At 38.5% G+C, this 15593-nt stretch overlaps 5 protein-coding genes across 6 annotated transcripts; 3 read left to right on the plus strand and 2 right to left on the minus strand.

Moving 5' to 3' along the window:
• Window positions 1-416: 416 nt before the first annotated feature.
• Window positions 417-1608, minus strand: LOC106433134 (40S ribosomal protein S17-4). Of its 2 annotated transcripts, none has more exons than XM_013873981.3 (2): window positions 1502-1608; window positions 417-1032 (listed from the first exon to the last, which is right to left on the minus strand). In XM_013873981.3, exon 2 carries the CDS (start codon window positions 998-1000, stop codon window positions 590-592), a length of 411 nt encoding a protein of 136 aa, XP_013729435.2. In that variant the 5' UTR covers window positions 1001-1032; window positions 1502-1608; the 3' UTR covers window positions 417-589. The 2 variants fall into 2 exon arrangements, with proteins under 2 accessions (XP_013729435.2, XP_048623245.1); XM_048767288.1 differs by having other exon boundaries at window positions 417-1035; window positions 1502-1554.
• A 1060-nt stretch (window positions 1609-2668) lies between these two features.
• On the plus strand, window positions 2669-3784 carry LOC106433113 (transcription factor DIVARICATA). The gene is given in 3 exon segments (XM_013873956.3): window positions 2669-2904; window positions 2906-3177; window positions 3293-3784. Coding segments are annotated over 3 exon segments (621 nt in total). The 5' UTR covers window positions 2669-2883; the 3' UTR covers window positions 3621-3784.
• A 130-nt stretch (window positions 3785-3914) lies between these two features.
• Window positions 3915-7090, plus strand: LOC111210079 (ACT domain-containing protein ACR12-like). Its single transcript, XM_048767289.1, is given in 11 exon segments — window positions 3915-4608; window positions 4959-5019; window positions 5180-5227; window positions 5229-5315; window positions 5522-5616; window positions 5929-6013; window positions 6111-6170; window positions 6321-6376; window positions 6475-6580; window positions 6677-6745; window positions 6832-7090. Coding segments are annotated over 11 exon segments (864 nt in total). The 5' UTR covers window positions 3915-4474; the 3' UTR covers window positions 6895-7090.
• Window positions 7091-7130: 40 nt separating this feature from the next.
• On the minus strand, window positions 7131-11468 carry LOC106433111 (probable disease resistance protein At5g04720). Its single transcript, XM_013873954.3, has 5 exons — window positions 10412-11468; window positions 9403-9773; window positions 8970-9325; window positions 8277-8482; window positions 7131-8189 (listed from the first exon to the last, which is right to left on the minus strand). The coding sequence occupies exons 1-5, from the start codon at window positions 11211-11213 to the stop codon at window positions 7360-7362; spliced, it is 2565 nt and encodes an 854-aa protein (XP_013729408.3). The 5' UTR covers window positions 11214-11468; the 3' UTR covers window positions 7131-7359.
• Window positions 11469-12904: 1436 nt separating this feature from the next.
• LOC111197966 (probable aspartyl aminopeptidase) lies at window positions 12905-15570 on the plus strand. Its single transcript, XM_022710296.2, has 9 exons — window positions 12905-13205; window positions 13291-13426; window positions 13521-13793; window positions 13880-14027; window positions 14108-14347; window positions 14451-14583; window positions 14666-14847; window positions 14996-15108; window positions 15198-15570. Exons 1-9 carry the CDS (start codon window positions 12986-12988, stop codon window positions 15304-15306), a joined length of 1554 nt encoding a protein of 517 aa, XP_022566017.2. The 5' UTR covers window positions 12905-12985; the 3' UTR covers window positions 15307-15570.
• Window positions 15571-15593: the final 23 nt, after the last annotated feature.

Below are 15593 nucleotides of genomic sequence, written 5' to 3' on the forward strand. Positions count from 1 at the left end.
TAATTCCCAATTTAATTAACATAATCAGTTTTAATAAAACAAAAAAATTCAATAATTTAGTTCGACTAAAACCACTGTTTTCAAAACACTTACAAAAACCTAAACAGATTCTTTAGTTAGGATTAATTAAATGTTGGATTTAGGTTTCATCGAGTTATATTATTGGGCATATAATAAAACATGATTATGTTAAATACAATCTGGTTAATTTGATAGGAAATTGTGAAAAATTGACCACATTATTAGTTTAGAAGGAGACAAGTGTCGGTATTACTTAATGTGATGTCTATCCTATAATCTTTGTTAGAACTTAGCTATTCAATTTGAATTTTATGAAAATTATCGTCTCAAGTGGCAACAAAGACCACATCAAATGCTGTTATTACCGACATGTGTTAGTTAACTAAATGATCATCTAAACTCAAAAACCATGGAATAGAAAAGAAAAAAAAAGAGTCTAACTTTCAGTTTCAGACATAAGTCATGAATCAAAAGACATAAACACTCAAGCAACTGCAACTCTTTTGTCCCTAAGATTGAAAAGGCAACAGCATCTTGATTGGCTGATTATAAGAGAGCAACCAACACCTCAGAACCTTCTGGGTGGCCTGCCAAAAGCAGGAGCCGGAGCCTGCGTCTCGACTTCAGAGAAGCCAGGAGTGTCAGCCATTCCAAGGGAAGCAAGCATCTCAAGAGTCTCTTTGTCCACCTTGATCACATCGGTCTTGATGGCAGACTCATCGGGAACAAAGTCCATGCGGCGCTCACGCTCTTCCTCTTGAAGCTTGAGCGAGATACCACGGACTGGTCCCTTCTGGATCCTCTTCATGAGATGAGTGGAGAATCCAGCGATCTTGTTGCGGAGACGCTTCGAAGGGATGATTGCGACTTCTTCGAGGATCTTCTTATTGGTGTGGAAGTCGAGTGTCATGCGAGAGTAATACTTCTCGATGACTTGGCGAGATGATTTCTTCACGGTCTTGGTACGGACACGCCCCATCTTTCAGTTTATCTCTGTTCTTGCTTACTTACCTGCTAACAGTAGAGCACAAGTAACTCATGTCTTATTAGCAAGAAGACATTAGAGAGATCAATAAACATATGAACAAGCATCAAGATACCACTCATAATACACAAACTGTTATGGCAAGAGAGTCAATAATCAATCGAAATAGTCATTTTTTAAGCAAGAAAACATTGAAATAGTCATTTTTTTTATTTTTTATAAATAAATAAAAAAAGAGAGTCAATAATATTGCAAAAAAATTAAGAGGAGGTTTATCAACAACATATGAACACTGAGATTGAAAGAGGTGTGCTAACTCGTTTAAGCTAATCTAATCAATCGTTACAAACACCCACACATTGACGAATCTAGCAAAACCTAAGACTATACCATTCTACACCTTTCAAACAGATAATACATAGATCACAGTCTTCTGTATATTTCCTATGAGTTCTCTCGACAATGATTCAATGTCTAGGGTTAACCAGAACGTACCTGCGAGGAAGATGAAGAAGCGGCAGCAAAAATGAAAGGAGCAAAGACGGAGAAGAGAAATTGCCTTTTCTTTATATATAAAGGTTCTCGTTAGGGTTTATTTGTTATCTCTCTACGGGCTCTAATATAAGCCCATGTTATATTATTGGGCCTAAGTTCGGTTCAATAATGCTAAAGCTGATACCCTGTATTGGCCCAAAAAGTTAAAACCTTCTATGACTTTTCAAATTAATAGTCGTCAGTCTTGAACTTTTTAACGCTACACTCTTGACTAGCAATTAATAGTCGTCAGTCTTGAACTTTTTAATGCTACACTCTTTTTAGTGGCCCAACTGATAACAAATTTGGTCAAATTTTGCGGTACATAATTAAACTATACTTAAAGCAGGAGTTACTGATTATTGTTTTATTTTAAAGGATTTAAAAATTCGAACTAATAATCATGTGTTATTGGTTTAATGATTCATAAATTATGTATCAAATCAAGTGTTATTCAATTGTACGGATTTACTAATATATTTGATTTTATAATGGATTTGAATGGATTTGTTTGGATTTTTTAGTTAAAAATACAAAGACTCAAATCTGAAAGAAAACCTCCGGATTTACATATTTTATTTGAATTTATAAATTTATTTTACTCTAAATCAATCAAAATATATAAACCAATAACACCTCCTATGCTACACTCTTTTTAGTGGCCCAACTAATAACAAATTTGGCCAAATTTTGCGGTACATAATTAAACTATAACTAAAGTAAACTGGTCAAAACAATGGACAATCATGCAATTTTTACTTTTACGAGATTTGTTTTCTCTCAAACAATTTTAAATGTAGTATCACCAAGAAACATGAAAAAGAAGAAGAACAAGTGTTACATATGCACTGAAAGGTAACAATTTATAGTAGAGAAAGCAAGGTTTAAGAATGTTTTTTTTTTGGACAAAGGTTTAAGAATGATTAAGATTTTAAAACTACGTGCTCCGATACTATTGGAATAAATGTGGCATATGCTTATAATAACAAGAGAACTGTAACAAAGTCTAGCAAATTCAGTCGACAGGTGAGGTGTGTGTACCCTAAAATTAAACAAAGAGAAAAAAATATAGAAGGGAGATATACAAAAGACATACCAATTATACAGAGAAAACGTGTTGAAGTTGGTCTCTGAGCTGCTTATTCCCCCCCATTTAATTTTCCAGCAAATTCTTCTCCTTATAAATTTTATTTTTACAAAACTATCTTAAGAAAATACAAGTGAATCCGTATAAATAATCGGAGACTCTTCAACAGTTTCTCCGACCTCCAACAAAATTCAGATTTTTGAACTTTCCCACTTTGGAGTCTTTTTTTGTTCACACCACTCATAAATCTTTGGATATGGCGTCGAGTCAGTGGACAAAAGTCGGAGGATAAGATGTTCGAGCATGCTTTGGTGCTTTTCCCTGAAGGTTCTCCTAACCGGTGGGAGATTATAGCCGACCAGCTACAGAAATCTGCTGGTGAAGTTAGGGAGCATTACGAGGCCTTGGTGCATGATGTCATCGAGATCGAGTCTGGCAGAGTCCATGTCCCGCATTATATGGATGACTCGGCGGTTCAGATCTCGTTTGAGTCTAAACACGGAGAGAACGAGCGGAAAAGAGGAACTCCTTGGTCGGAAAGCGAACACAAGTATGTATAAATCATATTTCCAAAACTTCTTTTGCTTTAGCAAACATTATGGGTTTAGTTGGTTATAGAACCTAAGATGATACAAGAGTTGAATATTCTGAATGTTTGATTGCAGGCTGTTTCTGGTCGGATTAAAGAGATATGGTAAAGGAGATTGGAGGAGCATATCTAGGAACGTGGTGGTAACGAGGACACCCACGCAAGTCGCTAGTCATGCTCAGAAATATTTCCTTAGACAGAACTCGGGGAAGAAAGAGAGGAAAAGGTCGAGCATACACGACATAACTACGGTCGATACTAGCTTAGCCATGCATGGTTCCAACATGGACTGGAATGGGCAGCATGATAGCCCTGTTCAGCCTCAGCAGCAACAGATCATGTCTGAGTTTGGTCAGCAATTAACACCGGGTGGCCATTTTGAGGATTTCAGTTTTCAGATGTGATGAAAGAAGGAAATGAAATTGCCGATGTTTTAGTTTGTTAGCGTTTTACACATTTTGTTGTGAATAGGAAAGCAATAACATTGGGTATTTGCTGATGAAGATGGTAATGAAAGACTAAAATAGCGAGGAAAGATTTTTGCAACACGCAAATACGTTTGGTACCATACCATTTTAGGCAGTCATTTATATCTTCATCTAAAACTTGATTTCTACAGAACACAACACACTTTTTATTTTTAACTATTGCTTGCTTTATGACCAGATGGTAGTGCGAGTGATGAACTCAAGGCTTCTTTTCCTCAGGTTTCTGCGTAAGATAGTGAAAGCAAACAATCAGCGAACGGATTCGTTTAGTTTGGTATGTTGTGCTAAATGTTCATTTGTTCCGAAAGCAAAGCCAGACTCATGCAAGATTACCTTCCCAGCACTTTCTGGCTTCTGTTGCTCGAGTTTCTTCTTCTTCATCTCTAGGATCTCCTTCTCCATATTCTACAACCAAAAAGAGTTTGGACCCTTGGAAGTTGGTTCTTGTGAAGTTGAAGATCAGCTTCATAAACTAGACAGCGTGCCAAAATACATTGAAACAATCATTTTTTCACCCGTCATAGAAATTTTTTTTCTGAGGCTAAGTAATGAACGTGGGAAACACCCATGTATAGACTCAAAAACCAAAAAAAAAAAAGCACTAGAAGCTAGAGATTACATAAAGATAGTATGATCCATTTCTTCGATAAAGACTATGCTGGTGGATCACACAGACATCATTTATTTCCAATCTTTTTCTAACACACGCCTTGTAAAACTCATCGAGCATTTGATTCTGATCAATTTTTATCAAAAATAGGCTTGGATCAATGATAGTTTGGACTTCCTTTACTCCTTCTTCCGCCACCAGCTGCCAGACTCGCTTTCCCGCTCTAACTTCACCTCCAGTTCTATCGCATGCTTTCTTCGCTGATCTCCGTGTAATTCCTCTATCCACGAGGAGGTTAGTACTATTAGATATCTCAGTTTCCGGATGATTTTTTTTTTTAGTCTGCTTGCTCGTCCTGATAACTTCCATTTTAGTAAACTTTATGTGGCATTTGATGTTCGCCTACTCTAAGTTCGAATCTACTAAAAACGTTTTGCTCTGTATGTGCTCGAACGATTTGTTAGTGTGTAACTTTTTGTAGATTCTCGTATGAAGTAGTTATGAACATTGAATCTTTCTTTGTAATTTGATAGCTCTATGAGCCAATTTCAAGTTCTTGTTAGCTTTGTATAATTTTTATCTGAGATCTGCTAATATATATATATATATATATATTTATGTCATTGATTGATTTTGAAACGCAGTATAAGGAACCGAGTATATGCTTCGATTAACAACATTGACGTTGCTACTCCATCTCATCAGGTCAGTAACTTAACGATGCAGAGAGTCTACTGTTATGTGTATAGTTTTTTTTTTTTTTAATTTGTGATTTGATTTTCTTATCTTTTAATAGGGAAACGATCTGCTTAGTTTTGTGTTGACGTGTGCTTTGAGTGACATTTCCTGGATAATTTGATCGCAGAAATCACAAGATGATGATGATGATGACTTTGTTCCAATGCCAATGGTCTTGAATCTTGATAGACCAGGATGCTGACCCTGAAGCCACCATTGTTCAACTCAGTTTTGGAGATCGTCTTGGGGCTCTCATTGACACTGTGAGTGGCTTCTATCGCCTCTTTTGGTTTTATATGCTTTCTTATTGATGTGACATAAGCTTTAGTTATTCTTTGATCTACTGGAGCCAGATAGAGATTTGTAGCGTTTTTTTTTACTATCAGTATTAGATTATCGCTGCATGTCTGTTGATATTATGCAATCTTGCTTTGTTTTTCAGCTTATGAATCATTGTTGTGTTTGGCAGATGAGGGCGCTGAAAGATTTTGGATTGGGTGTTACAAAAGGAACCGTTTCAACTGAAGGATCCGTTAAGCAGACCAAATTTTCTATAACAAAACTGTAAGCAAAGCCGTTCTTTCCCTGCTCCTCTTCTGCCTTTATGTGTTCTTTTGTCACTCATTAGACCTCTTGATCAATAGGATGTAAAATCCTTAAAGCCCTGACTTGTGTTGATTGTATGTGATAATCCCTTGGATATTTGGTTTAGAGTATGCTAGTATTGGTTTTAAATAGACTACTAGCATTGGACAAGTGATTGAGCATACTCTAGATGAAATTTCCAAGGTATAATCATCAAAATATTTCTGTCTTGTGCTACCTGAATCGGCATTTGTAACAAATGCCGTAATTAATTTTTCTTTATTACAACAGAGACACTGGTCGGAAAGTGGAAGATCCTGACTCATTGGAGCAAATCCGATTAACAATCATCAACAATCTTTTGAAATACCATCCGGTGTGCTTCAGCTTTCTTTCTCTCTTTACACATTCACATTCACATTCACATTTCAGCTGTTGGATATTTTTTAACTTTGCCTTTATTTGCTTTTCAGGAATGCAGTGATCAACTTGCAATGGGTGAGTCATTTGGAATAAAGGCCCCTCAAAAGAAGGTAAATGTTTACTTTGCTTGTTGGATTACTTCTCTGTCCTATGTTTTTATGCAAACGCTTTTCTTACCTGGTATCGAAACGGTTTGTAGTTGTTGGTTAAAGGCACCTTTACTGATATGGTAAGTCTGTTTTTGATTTATATTGTGACAGATTGATGTCGATATTGCGACTCACATACATGTGAAAGAAGACGGACCAAAGAGAAGGTATCTATCGAGTGGAATAACTACACCACAAGGTCACGTTATAAGTTAGCCTGATCAGATAGTTTACATTACCTTTCATCGTTTCGTGTTTTGTCTAGCCTGCTTTGCATAGAGACAGCAGACAGGCCAGGTCTTGTTGTGGAGATGATAAAAGTGATGGCAGATATCAACATAGACGTTGAATCCGCAGAGATAGACACCGAAGTACTCAAAGCTCTTAAACCTCTTTATATAATCATACAGTGTGACATTTCCAACGCCTTGTAATAACAATTCCGTTGTCTTATTAATTTTCTTTAGGGACTAGTTGCGAAAGACAAGTTTCACGTAAGCTACCAAGGGCAAGCGCTAAACAGTTCGTTGTCACAGGTGAGTTCATGTTTCTGTTACTTTATACTCTAAACCTTTAAACAGAGAGAGAGAGAGAGATCTACAGAATCAAACTTATCCTGCAGGTGTTGGTGAACTGTCTGCGTTACTTCCTGAGAAGGCCTGAAACTGACATCGACAGCTATTAATTAGCTTTTTTGTTTGTTCCAAAACAAAAACGGCTTTTTCTCCTTTTCGAAATCGCATCTGCTGCGGCCTATCAAGTCTTCCTCTTTTGAACATTATGTGGAAACTGGTAATACCATCACGTCTGCGATATTTTTCTGTCTGGAACTGAACCACATTGGGAGCTAAAGAATAAAACACGGTTTGGTTCTTATGTCACTGAAGATATAGTCTGAAATCTACTAATAAGCCAGCTAAATTTATAAGTGGATGATTAATAGTGAAGATTATTGAGTAAGAAGTTGCAAGGAAACACTTGCCGACTCTCGAGTCTTGAGTGCTTTAAATGAAAATACAGAAAAGCTATAGCTAGTTTGCTACAGATTAGCAATAAGTTGCTTACGTAACATGCTCCTAAAGCCAATGAGGGGGAGATTACGAACCTACTCGTTGAGCCTGCGTTAATGGAACATACACACAACTTGATCCTACTCGTTGAGCCAATCAAGGCTGAAGCATTTTTCAGCGCCTTCAACACGAAGTCCCGGAACCACCTTCTCGACATGTTCCCACATCCACAAAGTCTCTACATCGCATATCACATGGCGTAGAGAAGTCAATGAAGCCGCAGAGCTAGGTATGCTCGTTAAGCTGCATTCTCTCATGTCGATTTTCTCAAGCGTCCTCACCTTTCCTATCTCTTCCGGAAGAAAACTCAGGTTGACACACTGAGAGATGTCTAGGTACTTTAGTCTCGGCAGCTCACAGATCTCCACAGGGAGAGCTTTCAGCTCCAGACAAGCGTATAGCCTCAGAAGCTGAAGTGCCTTTAGCTTGCTCAGATTCTTAGGTAACTCGCTGATGCGGGGACAGTTTGTTATGCTGATGGAGTTGAGAGAGGTGATTCCACAGACGGTCGTTGGTAGTTCCACGAGATCATCACAGTGATCTATTGTGAGATCAGACAAGTTTGGGAAGATCTGGGACATGTCTACTGATGTTTGATCAAAACTGTTATTGATCTTGCAAAGGATCAGAGACATCTTGCGGAGGCTTTTTAAAGGAACGGTACTTGTAGAGAGTTCAGGGACATGAACCCTCTCAAGCCAGAGACTCTTGAGTTTGGCCAGATTGGTAAATGTGGAGAAGTCATGAAGATGCGCAGGAGACATACCGTTGTTGATAATCACCAGCGCTCTAAGCCTTCCCATCTTAGCAATGAAAGGTGGCAGTACATAGCTCTCTGCAGAGAAGTTTAGTATCAGAACTTCTGCCTTAGGGAGTTCCATGTCAAACCACTCCATCTCAGTCATCTCCTCTGTAATAAAAAAAAAAAAGCAGAAGTCCATGTCAAAACGTTATGATTCTAATGAGAAACTAAATCAACTGTGTAACCAATTCTTGCCTGTGTGGATGGAAACTATACGTGCATTGTATGCCTCATCATTTCTCCTCTCCCATTCTTTTGGAAGCACTGACTCTCTCCTTGGCATCAATAGCCTCTCTCTTTTGTTAACTCTCCCACGGTTGCTAAGATGAAGTGCCAGGTCCCTTAGAACATCGTGTTGCGTCACAAAAATATCATAGTAGCTAGTGTACATAGCGCCAAACCTGAAATATTATACATGGTCAGTTAATAACGGTTAAACCCATAGAAGTGGCTACAAAAGGATGAGATCATAGTCATAGAGAGTTGGCTGTATAAATGTTACTAGGCCTGCTATTTTGGTTTTGCAAAACCGAACCAAACCAAATTTCCGGTTTTCTCTTAGCCAATTTTTTTAAAAATAATTTCAAAATTTATTTTGGTTCAGTTATCGTTTAATTTCAGTTTTAAACTAGAAGTTTGGTTTAAATCGGTTTAAACAACTATTTCGGTTAAATTTGGTTACTTTAGTTAAATTTATTTATTGTGTAGTTTAGGTATAAACCGGTTTAGTTTTGGTATATATATGTATTTTAAAATAATAATTCGGTTAACCATTTGGTTCGTTCAAACCAAACCGAACCGGTAACCGAATTGATTTTTAAAAGCATTCTGAGCCAAACCGATTTTTTTTTGGTTTGGTTCGGTTTGAATCCGCAGGCTAAATGTTACCTTGGATCTTTGACAAGAGTAAGGAGATTCCTGTTTGATAGATCAACAAGAACAGCAAAGGCAGTTGCATCCTCAAGATCATACATCTCAACCCACATGTTGATGATAACATCAAGAGGGATCTTCTTGTCTTCAGGGAAAGCACCCATATCCATGAAACACTCTCTGGTTTTTGGGTCTAGAGTCTCTAGAGTTGCTTCTATTTGAGCAAACACTCTACTCTCATGAGTTTCATCAGCGGGTTCACCTTTTGATAGCCTTTTCACTACACCTTCCCAATATTTTTCAGGTCGGCCTTTTAAAGAAGCACCAACGACTTTCAGAGACAAAGGTAGACCTTTACACTCCGCAACAACCTTCCAAAGAGAGTCAACAACATGAGTACTGAAACCAAAAGTGAATCGTACTATGCATAGCAGAGATCCATTAATACCTGCTTGACCAGCTCTTTGCTGTATCCAAAAGGTACTGATTTCTCGTTGAACGCAGAGAGACAGAACAGAGACGTTGCTTCATTTTCATTTAGTAACTCTACTTCATAGGTTGTTCTAGGATCTGCTAGCTTAGACCGTGAGACCACAAGAGTTGTGGTTCCAGGAATCTTAAACATCAGCTTGTCCAGTGCTTCCCTTGTCCAAACATCATCAAGGATCACCAGCCTCTGTGTCTGACCGACTGGTTCAGGAAGAGTGGCACCAAAGCCATCTTCATTACCAGTAAGAAATCCCCATATAATGGCTTTCAGTTCCTCAATATTGGGGGACTGTGAGACAGTCAGAAACAAAACTCGTCTCCCGAAGTGGCCTGTAAAAGATAAACAAATACAAGCATCTGAGAAACAACAGTCTCTATGACTCTAAATCAGAGTCTAATATCAATATCAATATCAAGAACTCAACCAATAGTTCACCAGAGATGAACTAAACATAAGCAAACATACCATTTTGTTAATTCTAGAAATGACTTAGATCTTTGTGCACCACACCAACATTCGTTGGATCGGACAAGTATAAATATGGTCTAAAGGATTGTAAGTTTATCATTCACATAATCAACAATACAAACAATAAACGGATATTTGCTTCAATTCCTTTATTCTCTTAAATTTCTTTGCTTTCTTCTAAGTTAATTCGCGTTTGTTTACACAACAATTAAACAACACATAGAGGTTAAACAGAGAGCTTAGAGCATGATTAACCCGGGGTTCTTAAGATGAGGTTCTTAACGGAAGTTAAAAAACAGTTCTAACTTTTAACTAAAAAGCTAAAAACCGGTTCTTAAATAAGGATTTTTGGAAGAGAGACGCCATGATTATGCCACGGTTCTTAGAAGTTAAGAACCGGTTCTTAGCTTTTTTACTTAAAAATTAAAAAACAGTTTCTTAACTTCCGATAAGAAACCCACTCTAAGAAACCTGGGTTAATCATGGTCTTATATATTACCTAGGACCTCTTCGTCCCTTGCAAGCTCTTTAGCAAGAGTGGTCTTCCCTGAACCGCTCATCCCCGAGATCCCGACAAGTCCTCCTTCATCTTTCAAACCAAACATCATCTCCTTCACCTTCCTCTTTCCCAACTCCAACCCCACCCCCAAGTTCCCCAAATCACCTTCTGTCAACATCTCCATCGCAGCTTCACCAGCCTTCATCTCCTCCTGCACCAAACCACCTCCCCTGATCTTCATAGACCCCATCTTCTCACTCAAGCTATCGAAACCCCTGTCGATCCGGTCGAAGCGAACCTCAGAATCAGCGCGAAGGTGATGAACGTCACAGAGAACATGGAGAGGCAAGCCCTGGATAAACCGCGAGATCTTCTTCTCCAAGTCTTCCATTTTCTTGGCGTGGTAAAGCTGACGAACCATGTTCCAGCGGTTGCATTTGAGAACCTTGTCGGTGAGCTTCTTGCACTTGTCTAAGGTTTCAGAGAACATGCGGAGCTGAACCTGGCGATGGGCGCTCACTTCTACTCCGCTGTAGACGATCTCCTTGATGGTCGGTTGAACGCCTGCGATCATGGTGGCGAGATTCTCCGCGACGCCTCTGCATCTCAAGGCTTTTTTGGATACGGCGAAGAGCTGTTTTACGAGCTCCGTCACAACTTCTCCACCGATAAGTTCGGCCATGATGAGAGAAAGAGAGAGAGAGGGGATAGTTGGTGTGTGGTGAAAGAAGAACTGAAGAAGAAAAGTTCCCCACGGCGGAGTGAAGTAAAGAAGTAGACGGGAGACGTGGGACCCACTCATGAAGCTTCGTCGCAGTTCACCTTTATCTCTCAAGTCTTTGTTTAATTATTTAGTCTCCGGAGGAGAGGCGGAGACCCAATATAGAAAAGACTTTTGGAAGAGAGACGCCATGATTATGCCACGTCACCTTTCAATTATTTGTGTTGTCTTTAAGTAAGCGCGCGAAAACGGATAATAATATTCCGTTCGAAGGATATATATATACGTACTAGATCAACTTTTCTTTTTCAAAATTTTATAAAAAATAAAAGTTCTTCAAACTATTCATATATTAATATCGATTAAATATTACAACTCGTCTTTTTCAAATTTTTATAAAAAAATAAAAGTTACTCAAATATTAATATCGATAAAATATTACATCTATATTATTACATGAGAAAACAAGAGCTTATAACCAACCAAGCTACCCCTTAAACCAAAGTAGTATTAAACCAGAAGATATAATCAAAGTAAACCAACGTAAACCAGAGCAACAGTCTCTTATACACCGTCTCAGCCTATCGAAGTTCATGTCCATCCGATCGAAATGTACTTCAGATGTGGCCAGCTGCTCGTTCAGGCTATGGAGATTCCTGTCAATTTCACCGAAACGCCGTTCCACCTGCTCGAAGCGGGCTTCAGAAACGGACTGGAAGTTATTAAAATCAGCGAGGATGTGCATCGATCAGCAATGGTCCCTTGAGAAAACTCGATATTTCCTTCTCAAAATCTTTCATTATTAACGAAGCGTAGCTTTGACAACACGTTTCAGCGCCTGGAAGACAGAACCCTTTCAGCGAGCTTCCTGCCCCTCGCTAGGGTATCAGCGAACCTACACAACTGAAGCTGGCGATGGGGGATCAGCTCCAGGCCACAGTATTGGATATCCTTGACCGTGGGTTGAATATCTCCAATCATGTTGGCGAGCTTTACGGCCATACTTCTATACCTGAACACTTTCCACGATATATACTGTAAGGAGCTGCTTCCCGAGCTCCTTTGCAATTTCGCCCACGACAAGTTCCGCCATATGTCTATAGTTGTGTAAGCCGATGTATGTGTGTGTGAGAGATCAGTTGGTGACTGGAGAGGGAAAAGGACTCGTTGGATATATTATAAGGGGAGAAGTGAAATTAAATAAACGTAGTACCCCCACTAACGAAGTTTCCTAGCAATTTCGGTTTAGTTCAAAGTCCAAAATGCAACCTCATCTGCGATTATTTTTAAAGTAATTATGTAAAAAAATTCAACTTTAATTTATTATTTTATTAGAAAGTATAAAAATGTTATATTGAGTGATAATTATATATGTTTACGAAAATTCGACTGTTTTATACTTGAATTCTATTTTATAAAAAATATCAAACTTTATTTTATATTTTGTAAAAAAATTTAATTAATTTACATGATTATTAAAAAATATTGTTTACTGAATCTCGCAAAACAAATTAATAGTATAGTTTAAACCACATATTGGAAACTGAAAAAGGAGTTTCACCAAACCATTATGTTGATAATGACAGCGTTTTTAAACATGGAAAGAAACAAACTTTCAAGCTCTTGACAGTCTGACTGGACTGGCCGAATCCATTTGATTTTTAACGGGCTTCAAAGCCGACTTCTATATATATATATTTAGACGGCCCATTTATACAAATTTGATTTCAAACTCTTATATTTGACCCGACCCGAGCCTATCTGTATGTCTTGGTATAAGGCATTTTGATTGAAAGAAAAAAAATAAGAGCAGACACAGTGAGATCACGACAACCCGACGATTACATCGTTTAATGGCGGCCATAGCTCGCCTTCCACTAACACATTCTCTTCCAACGATCCTAAACCATACGCGCTTACTACCTCAACGTCGTCTCTCCTTTCCTACTTATCTCAATCGCTCTCCCTTTCGCTCCTTCTCGGCCGTCTCCTCGGGGAGTGATTCTAATGCTTCTATTGTCGGAGATCTTCTTGATTATCTTAACGAATCATGGACTCAGTTTCACGCCACTGGTAAAACTCATTGAAACACAGTCCGACCTTGTTTTTTTTGTTCATTTATTAATTTGATTTGATTCTTATTTGCTTGATTCCCCAGCTGAGGCAAAGAGACAGCTTTTGGCTGCTGGGTTCCATCTCCTTAGCGAGAACGAAGACTGGAATCTGAAACCTGGTGGCCGTTACTTCTTTACTCGAAACATGTCCTGTCTTGTTGCTTTTGCTGTCGGAGATAAGTCAGTTCCCGTTTCACTTATGTTTTTTTTTTTTTTTTTTCAATTGAACCTTTAAAAAAAAAAAAAGATTCTTGTATGTTACTCGTTTTGGTAGGTATGTTCCTGGTAATGGTTTTCATGCAATAGCTGCTCACACCGACAGTCCATGTCTCAAACTCAAACCAAAGTCAGCCTCTTCCAAGTCCGGCTATCTCATGGTGAATGTTCAGACTTATGGTGGTGGTTTGTGGCACACCTGGTTTGATCGTGACTTGAGCGTTGCGGGGAGAGCGATTGTGAGAGCTAGCGATGGTAACTTTGTTCACAGGCTTGTCAAAGTCAAAAGACCATTGCTTCGAGTCCCCACGTTGGCCATTCATCTTGATCGGTATACTTACTTAGACTAATGCATTTGGAACTAGTGTTTGAAGCTCACTCTTGATGTTTTTGTTCTTCTTGTATTGTTTTTTTTAGGACAGTGAACAGTGAGGGGTTCAAACCGAATTTGGAAACTCAGCTTGTTCCGTTACTGGCAACGAAACAAGATGAAACCTCGGCAGAATCAAAGGACAAAAACGTATCTCCCTTCTCCAAAGATGCTCATCATCCATTACTCATGCAGGTATAACATAACTGTGTTATTTGCTAGAGTAAGTCGTATTTTCTCTTAAGTATCTTTAAAGCTTAATGACTGTGTTGCAGATTTTGTCAGATGACTTGGAGTGTAAGCCCGAGGACATAGTGAGTCTTGAGTTAAATATATGTGACACCCAACCTAGCTGCCTTGGAGGAGCAAACAATGAGTTCATATTCTCTGGAAGACTTGATAATCTTGCTTCAAGTTTCTGCGCCTTGAGAGCTCTCATTGATTCATGTGCATCATCCGAAAGCCTTTCCACTGAACATGGTATCCGGATGATTGCTTTATTTGACAACGAGGAGGTATCCTTTTTCCTATCAGATATATCTCAGGTTGCTTCAGCTTCAACACCTTATTAGCCACACTATCTAAGTCTTGTTTTGTATAAATGTTTTGTGTCAATAGGTAGGTTCAGATTCATGTCAAGGTGCAGGGGCACCCACCATGTTTCAAGCCATGAGACGGATTGTGAGTTCCCTAGGAAATGCTCAGGTCACGGAGTGTACCTTTGACCGTGCTATCAGAAAATCTTTTCTTGGTACCTTCGCAAGACATAGTCAGAATGTTTTTTTCTTCTCATCTCTCGGCTGAGACTTGTGTTTGGATGCTTGTGGTTCAAGTGTCTGCAGATATGGCTCATGGAGTGCACCCCAACTTTGCAGACAAGCATGAAGAGAACCACCGTCCTCAACTACACAAGGGTCTGGTTATCAAGCATAACGCAAACCAACGCTATGCAACTAGTGGGATCACTTCTTTTCTTTTCAAAGAAGTTGCAAAGCTCCATGGTCTTCCTATTCAGGTTAGATGTTCGCTTAAGACCCAAGAGTAAACAACGTGAAGTAAAAAAGATTCTTAGAATCTATATATCATATAAAAAAGATTCTTAGAATCTATATATCATATAGATCTTCTAGATGCTCTTCACTAGATTTGTGGTATTCGTGCAGGACTTTGTGGTGAGAAACGATATGGGATGTGGATCAACAATAGGACCTATATTGGCTTCAGGAGTCGGGATTCGAACCGTTGATTGTGGCATAGCTCAGCTTTCTATGCATAGGTATATTAATGACTCACAGTTCTTTGATCATGTTTACTAACCAAACTACCTTAAAGACTCAGCTTCTTAGGGCGTTACTCGTGAAACAGTGTGAGAGAGATTTGTGGAACAGACGATATAGACATAGCGTACAGACATTTCAAGGCGTTTTACAGATCTTTCTCAAGCGTAGATAGGAAGCTCACGGTGGATGATTAGCTGCTGCTGCAGGAGTTGTTTTCGGTCTAATGGTGTTTACTGGCGGTTTAGTGGTTTTCTTGTTAAACCAAATTGGAATATATGTTCTTTTGTTTTTGGTGAAGGTTCTGATTTGTAATACGTGATTATGTTGTATTTTTTGCATTAAACAAAATTCATGCATTTGTTTTTTTGGTTTTTCTTTTGTAAACAAAGTTCATGCATTTGTTACCATAATTGATCTCATATGATTGATTAACTAATAAGAGTTTTTTTTTTTTTGAATTTTGGTTTTCTATCTCTCATAA

This window comes from Brassica napus, chromosome C9 (genome assembly GCF_020379485.1).
Source record: "Brassica napus cultivar Da-Ae chromosome C9, Da-Ae, whole genome shotgun sequence".
NCBI classification, from domain to species: domain Eukaryota; kingdom Viridiplantae; phylum Streptophyta; class Magnoliopsida; order Brassicales; family Brassicaceae; genus Brassica; species Brassica napus.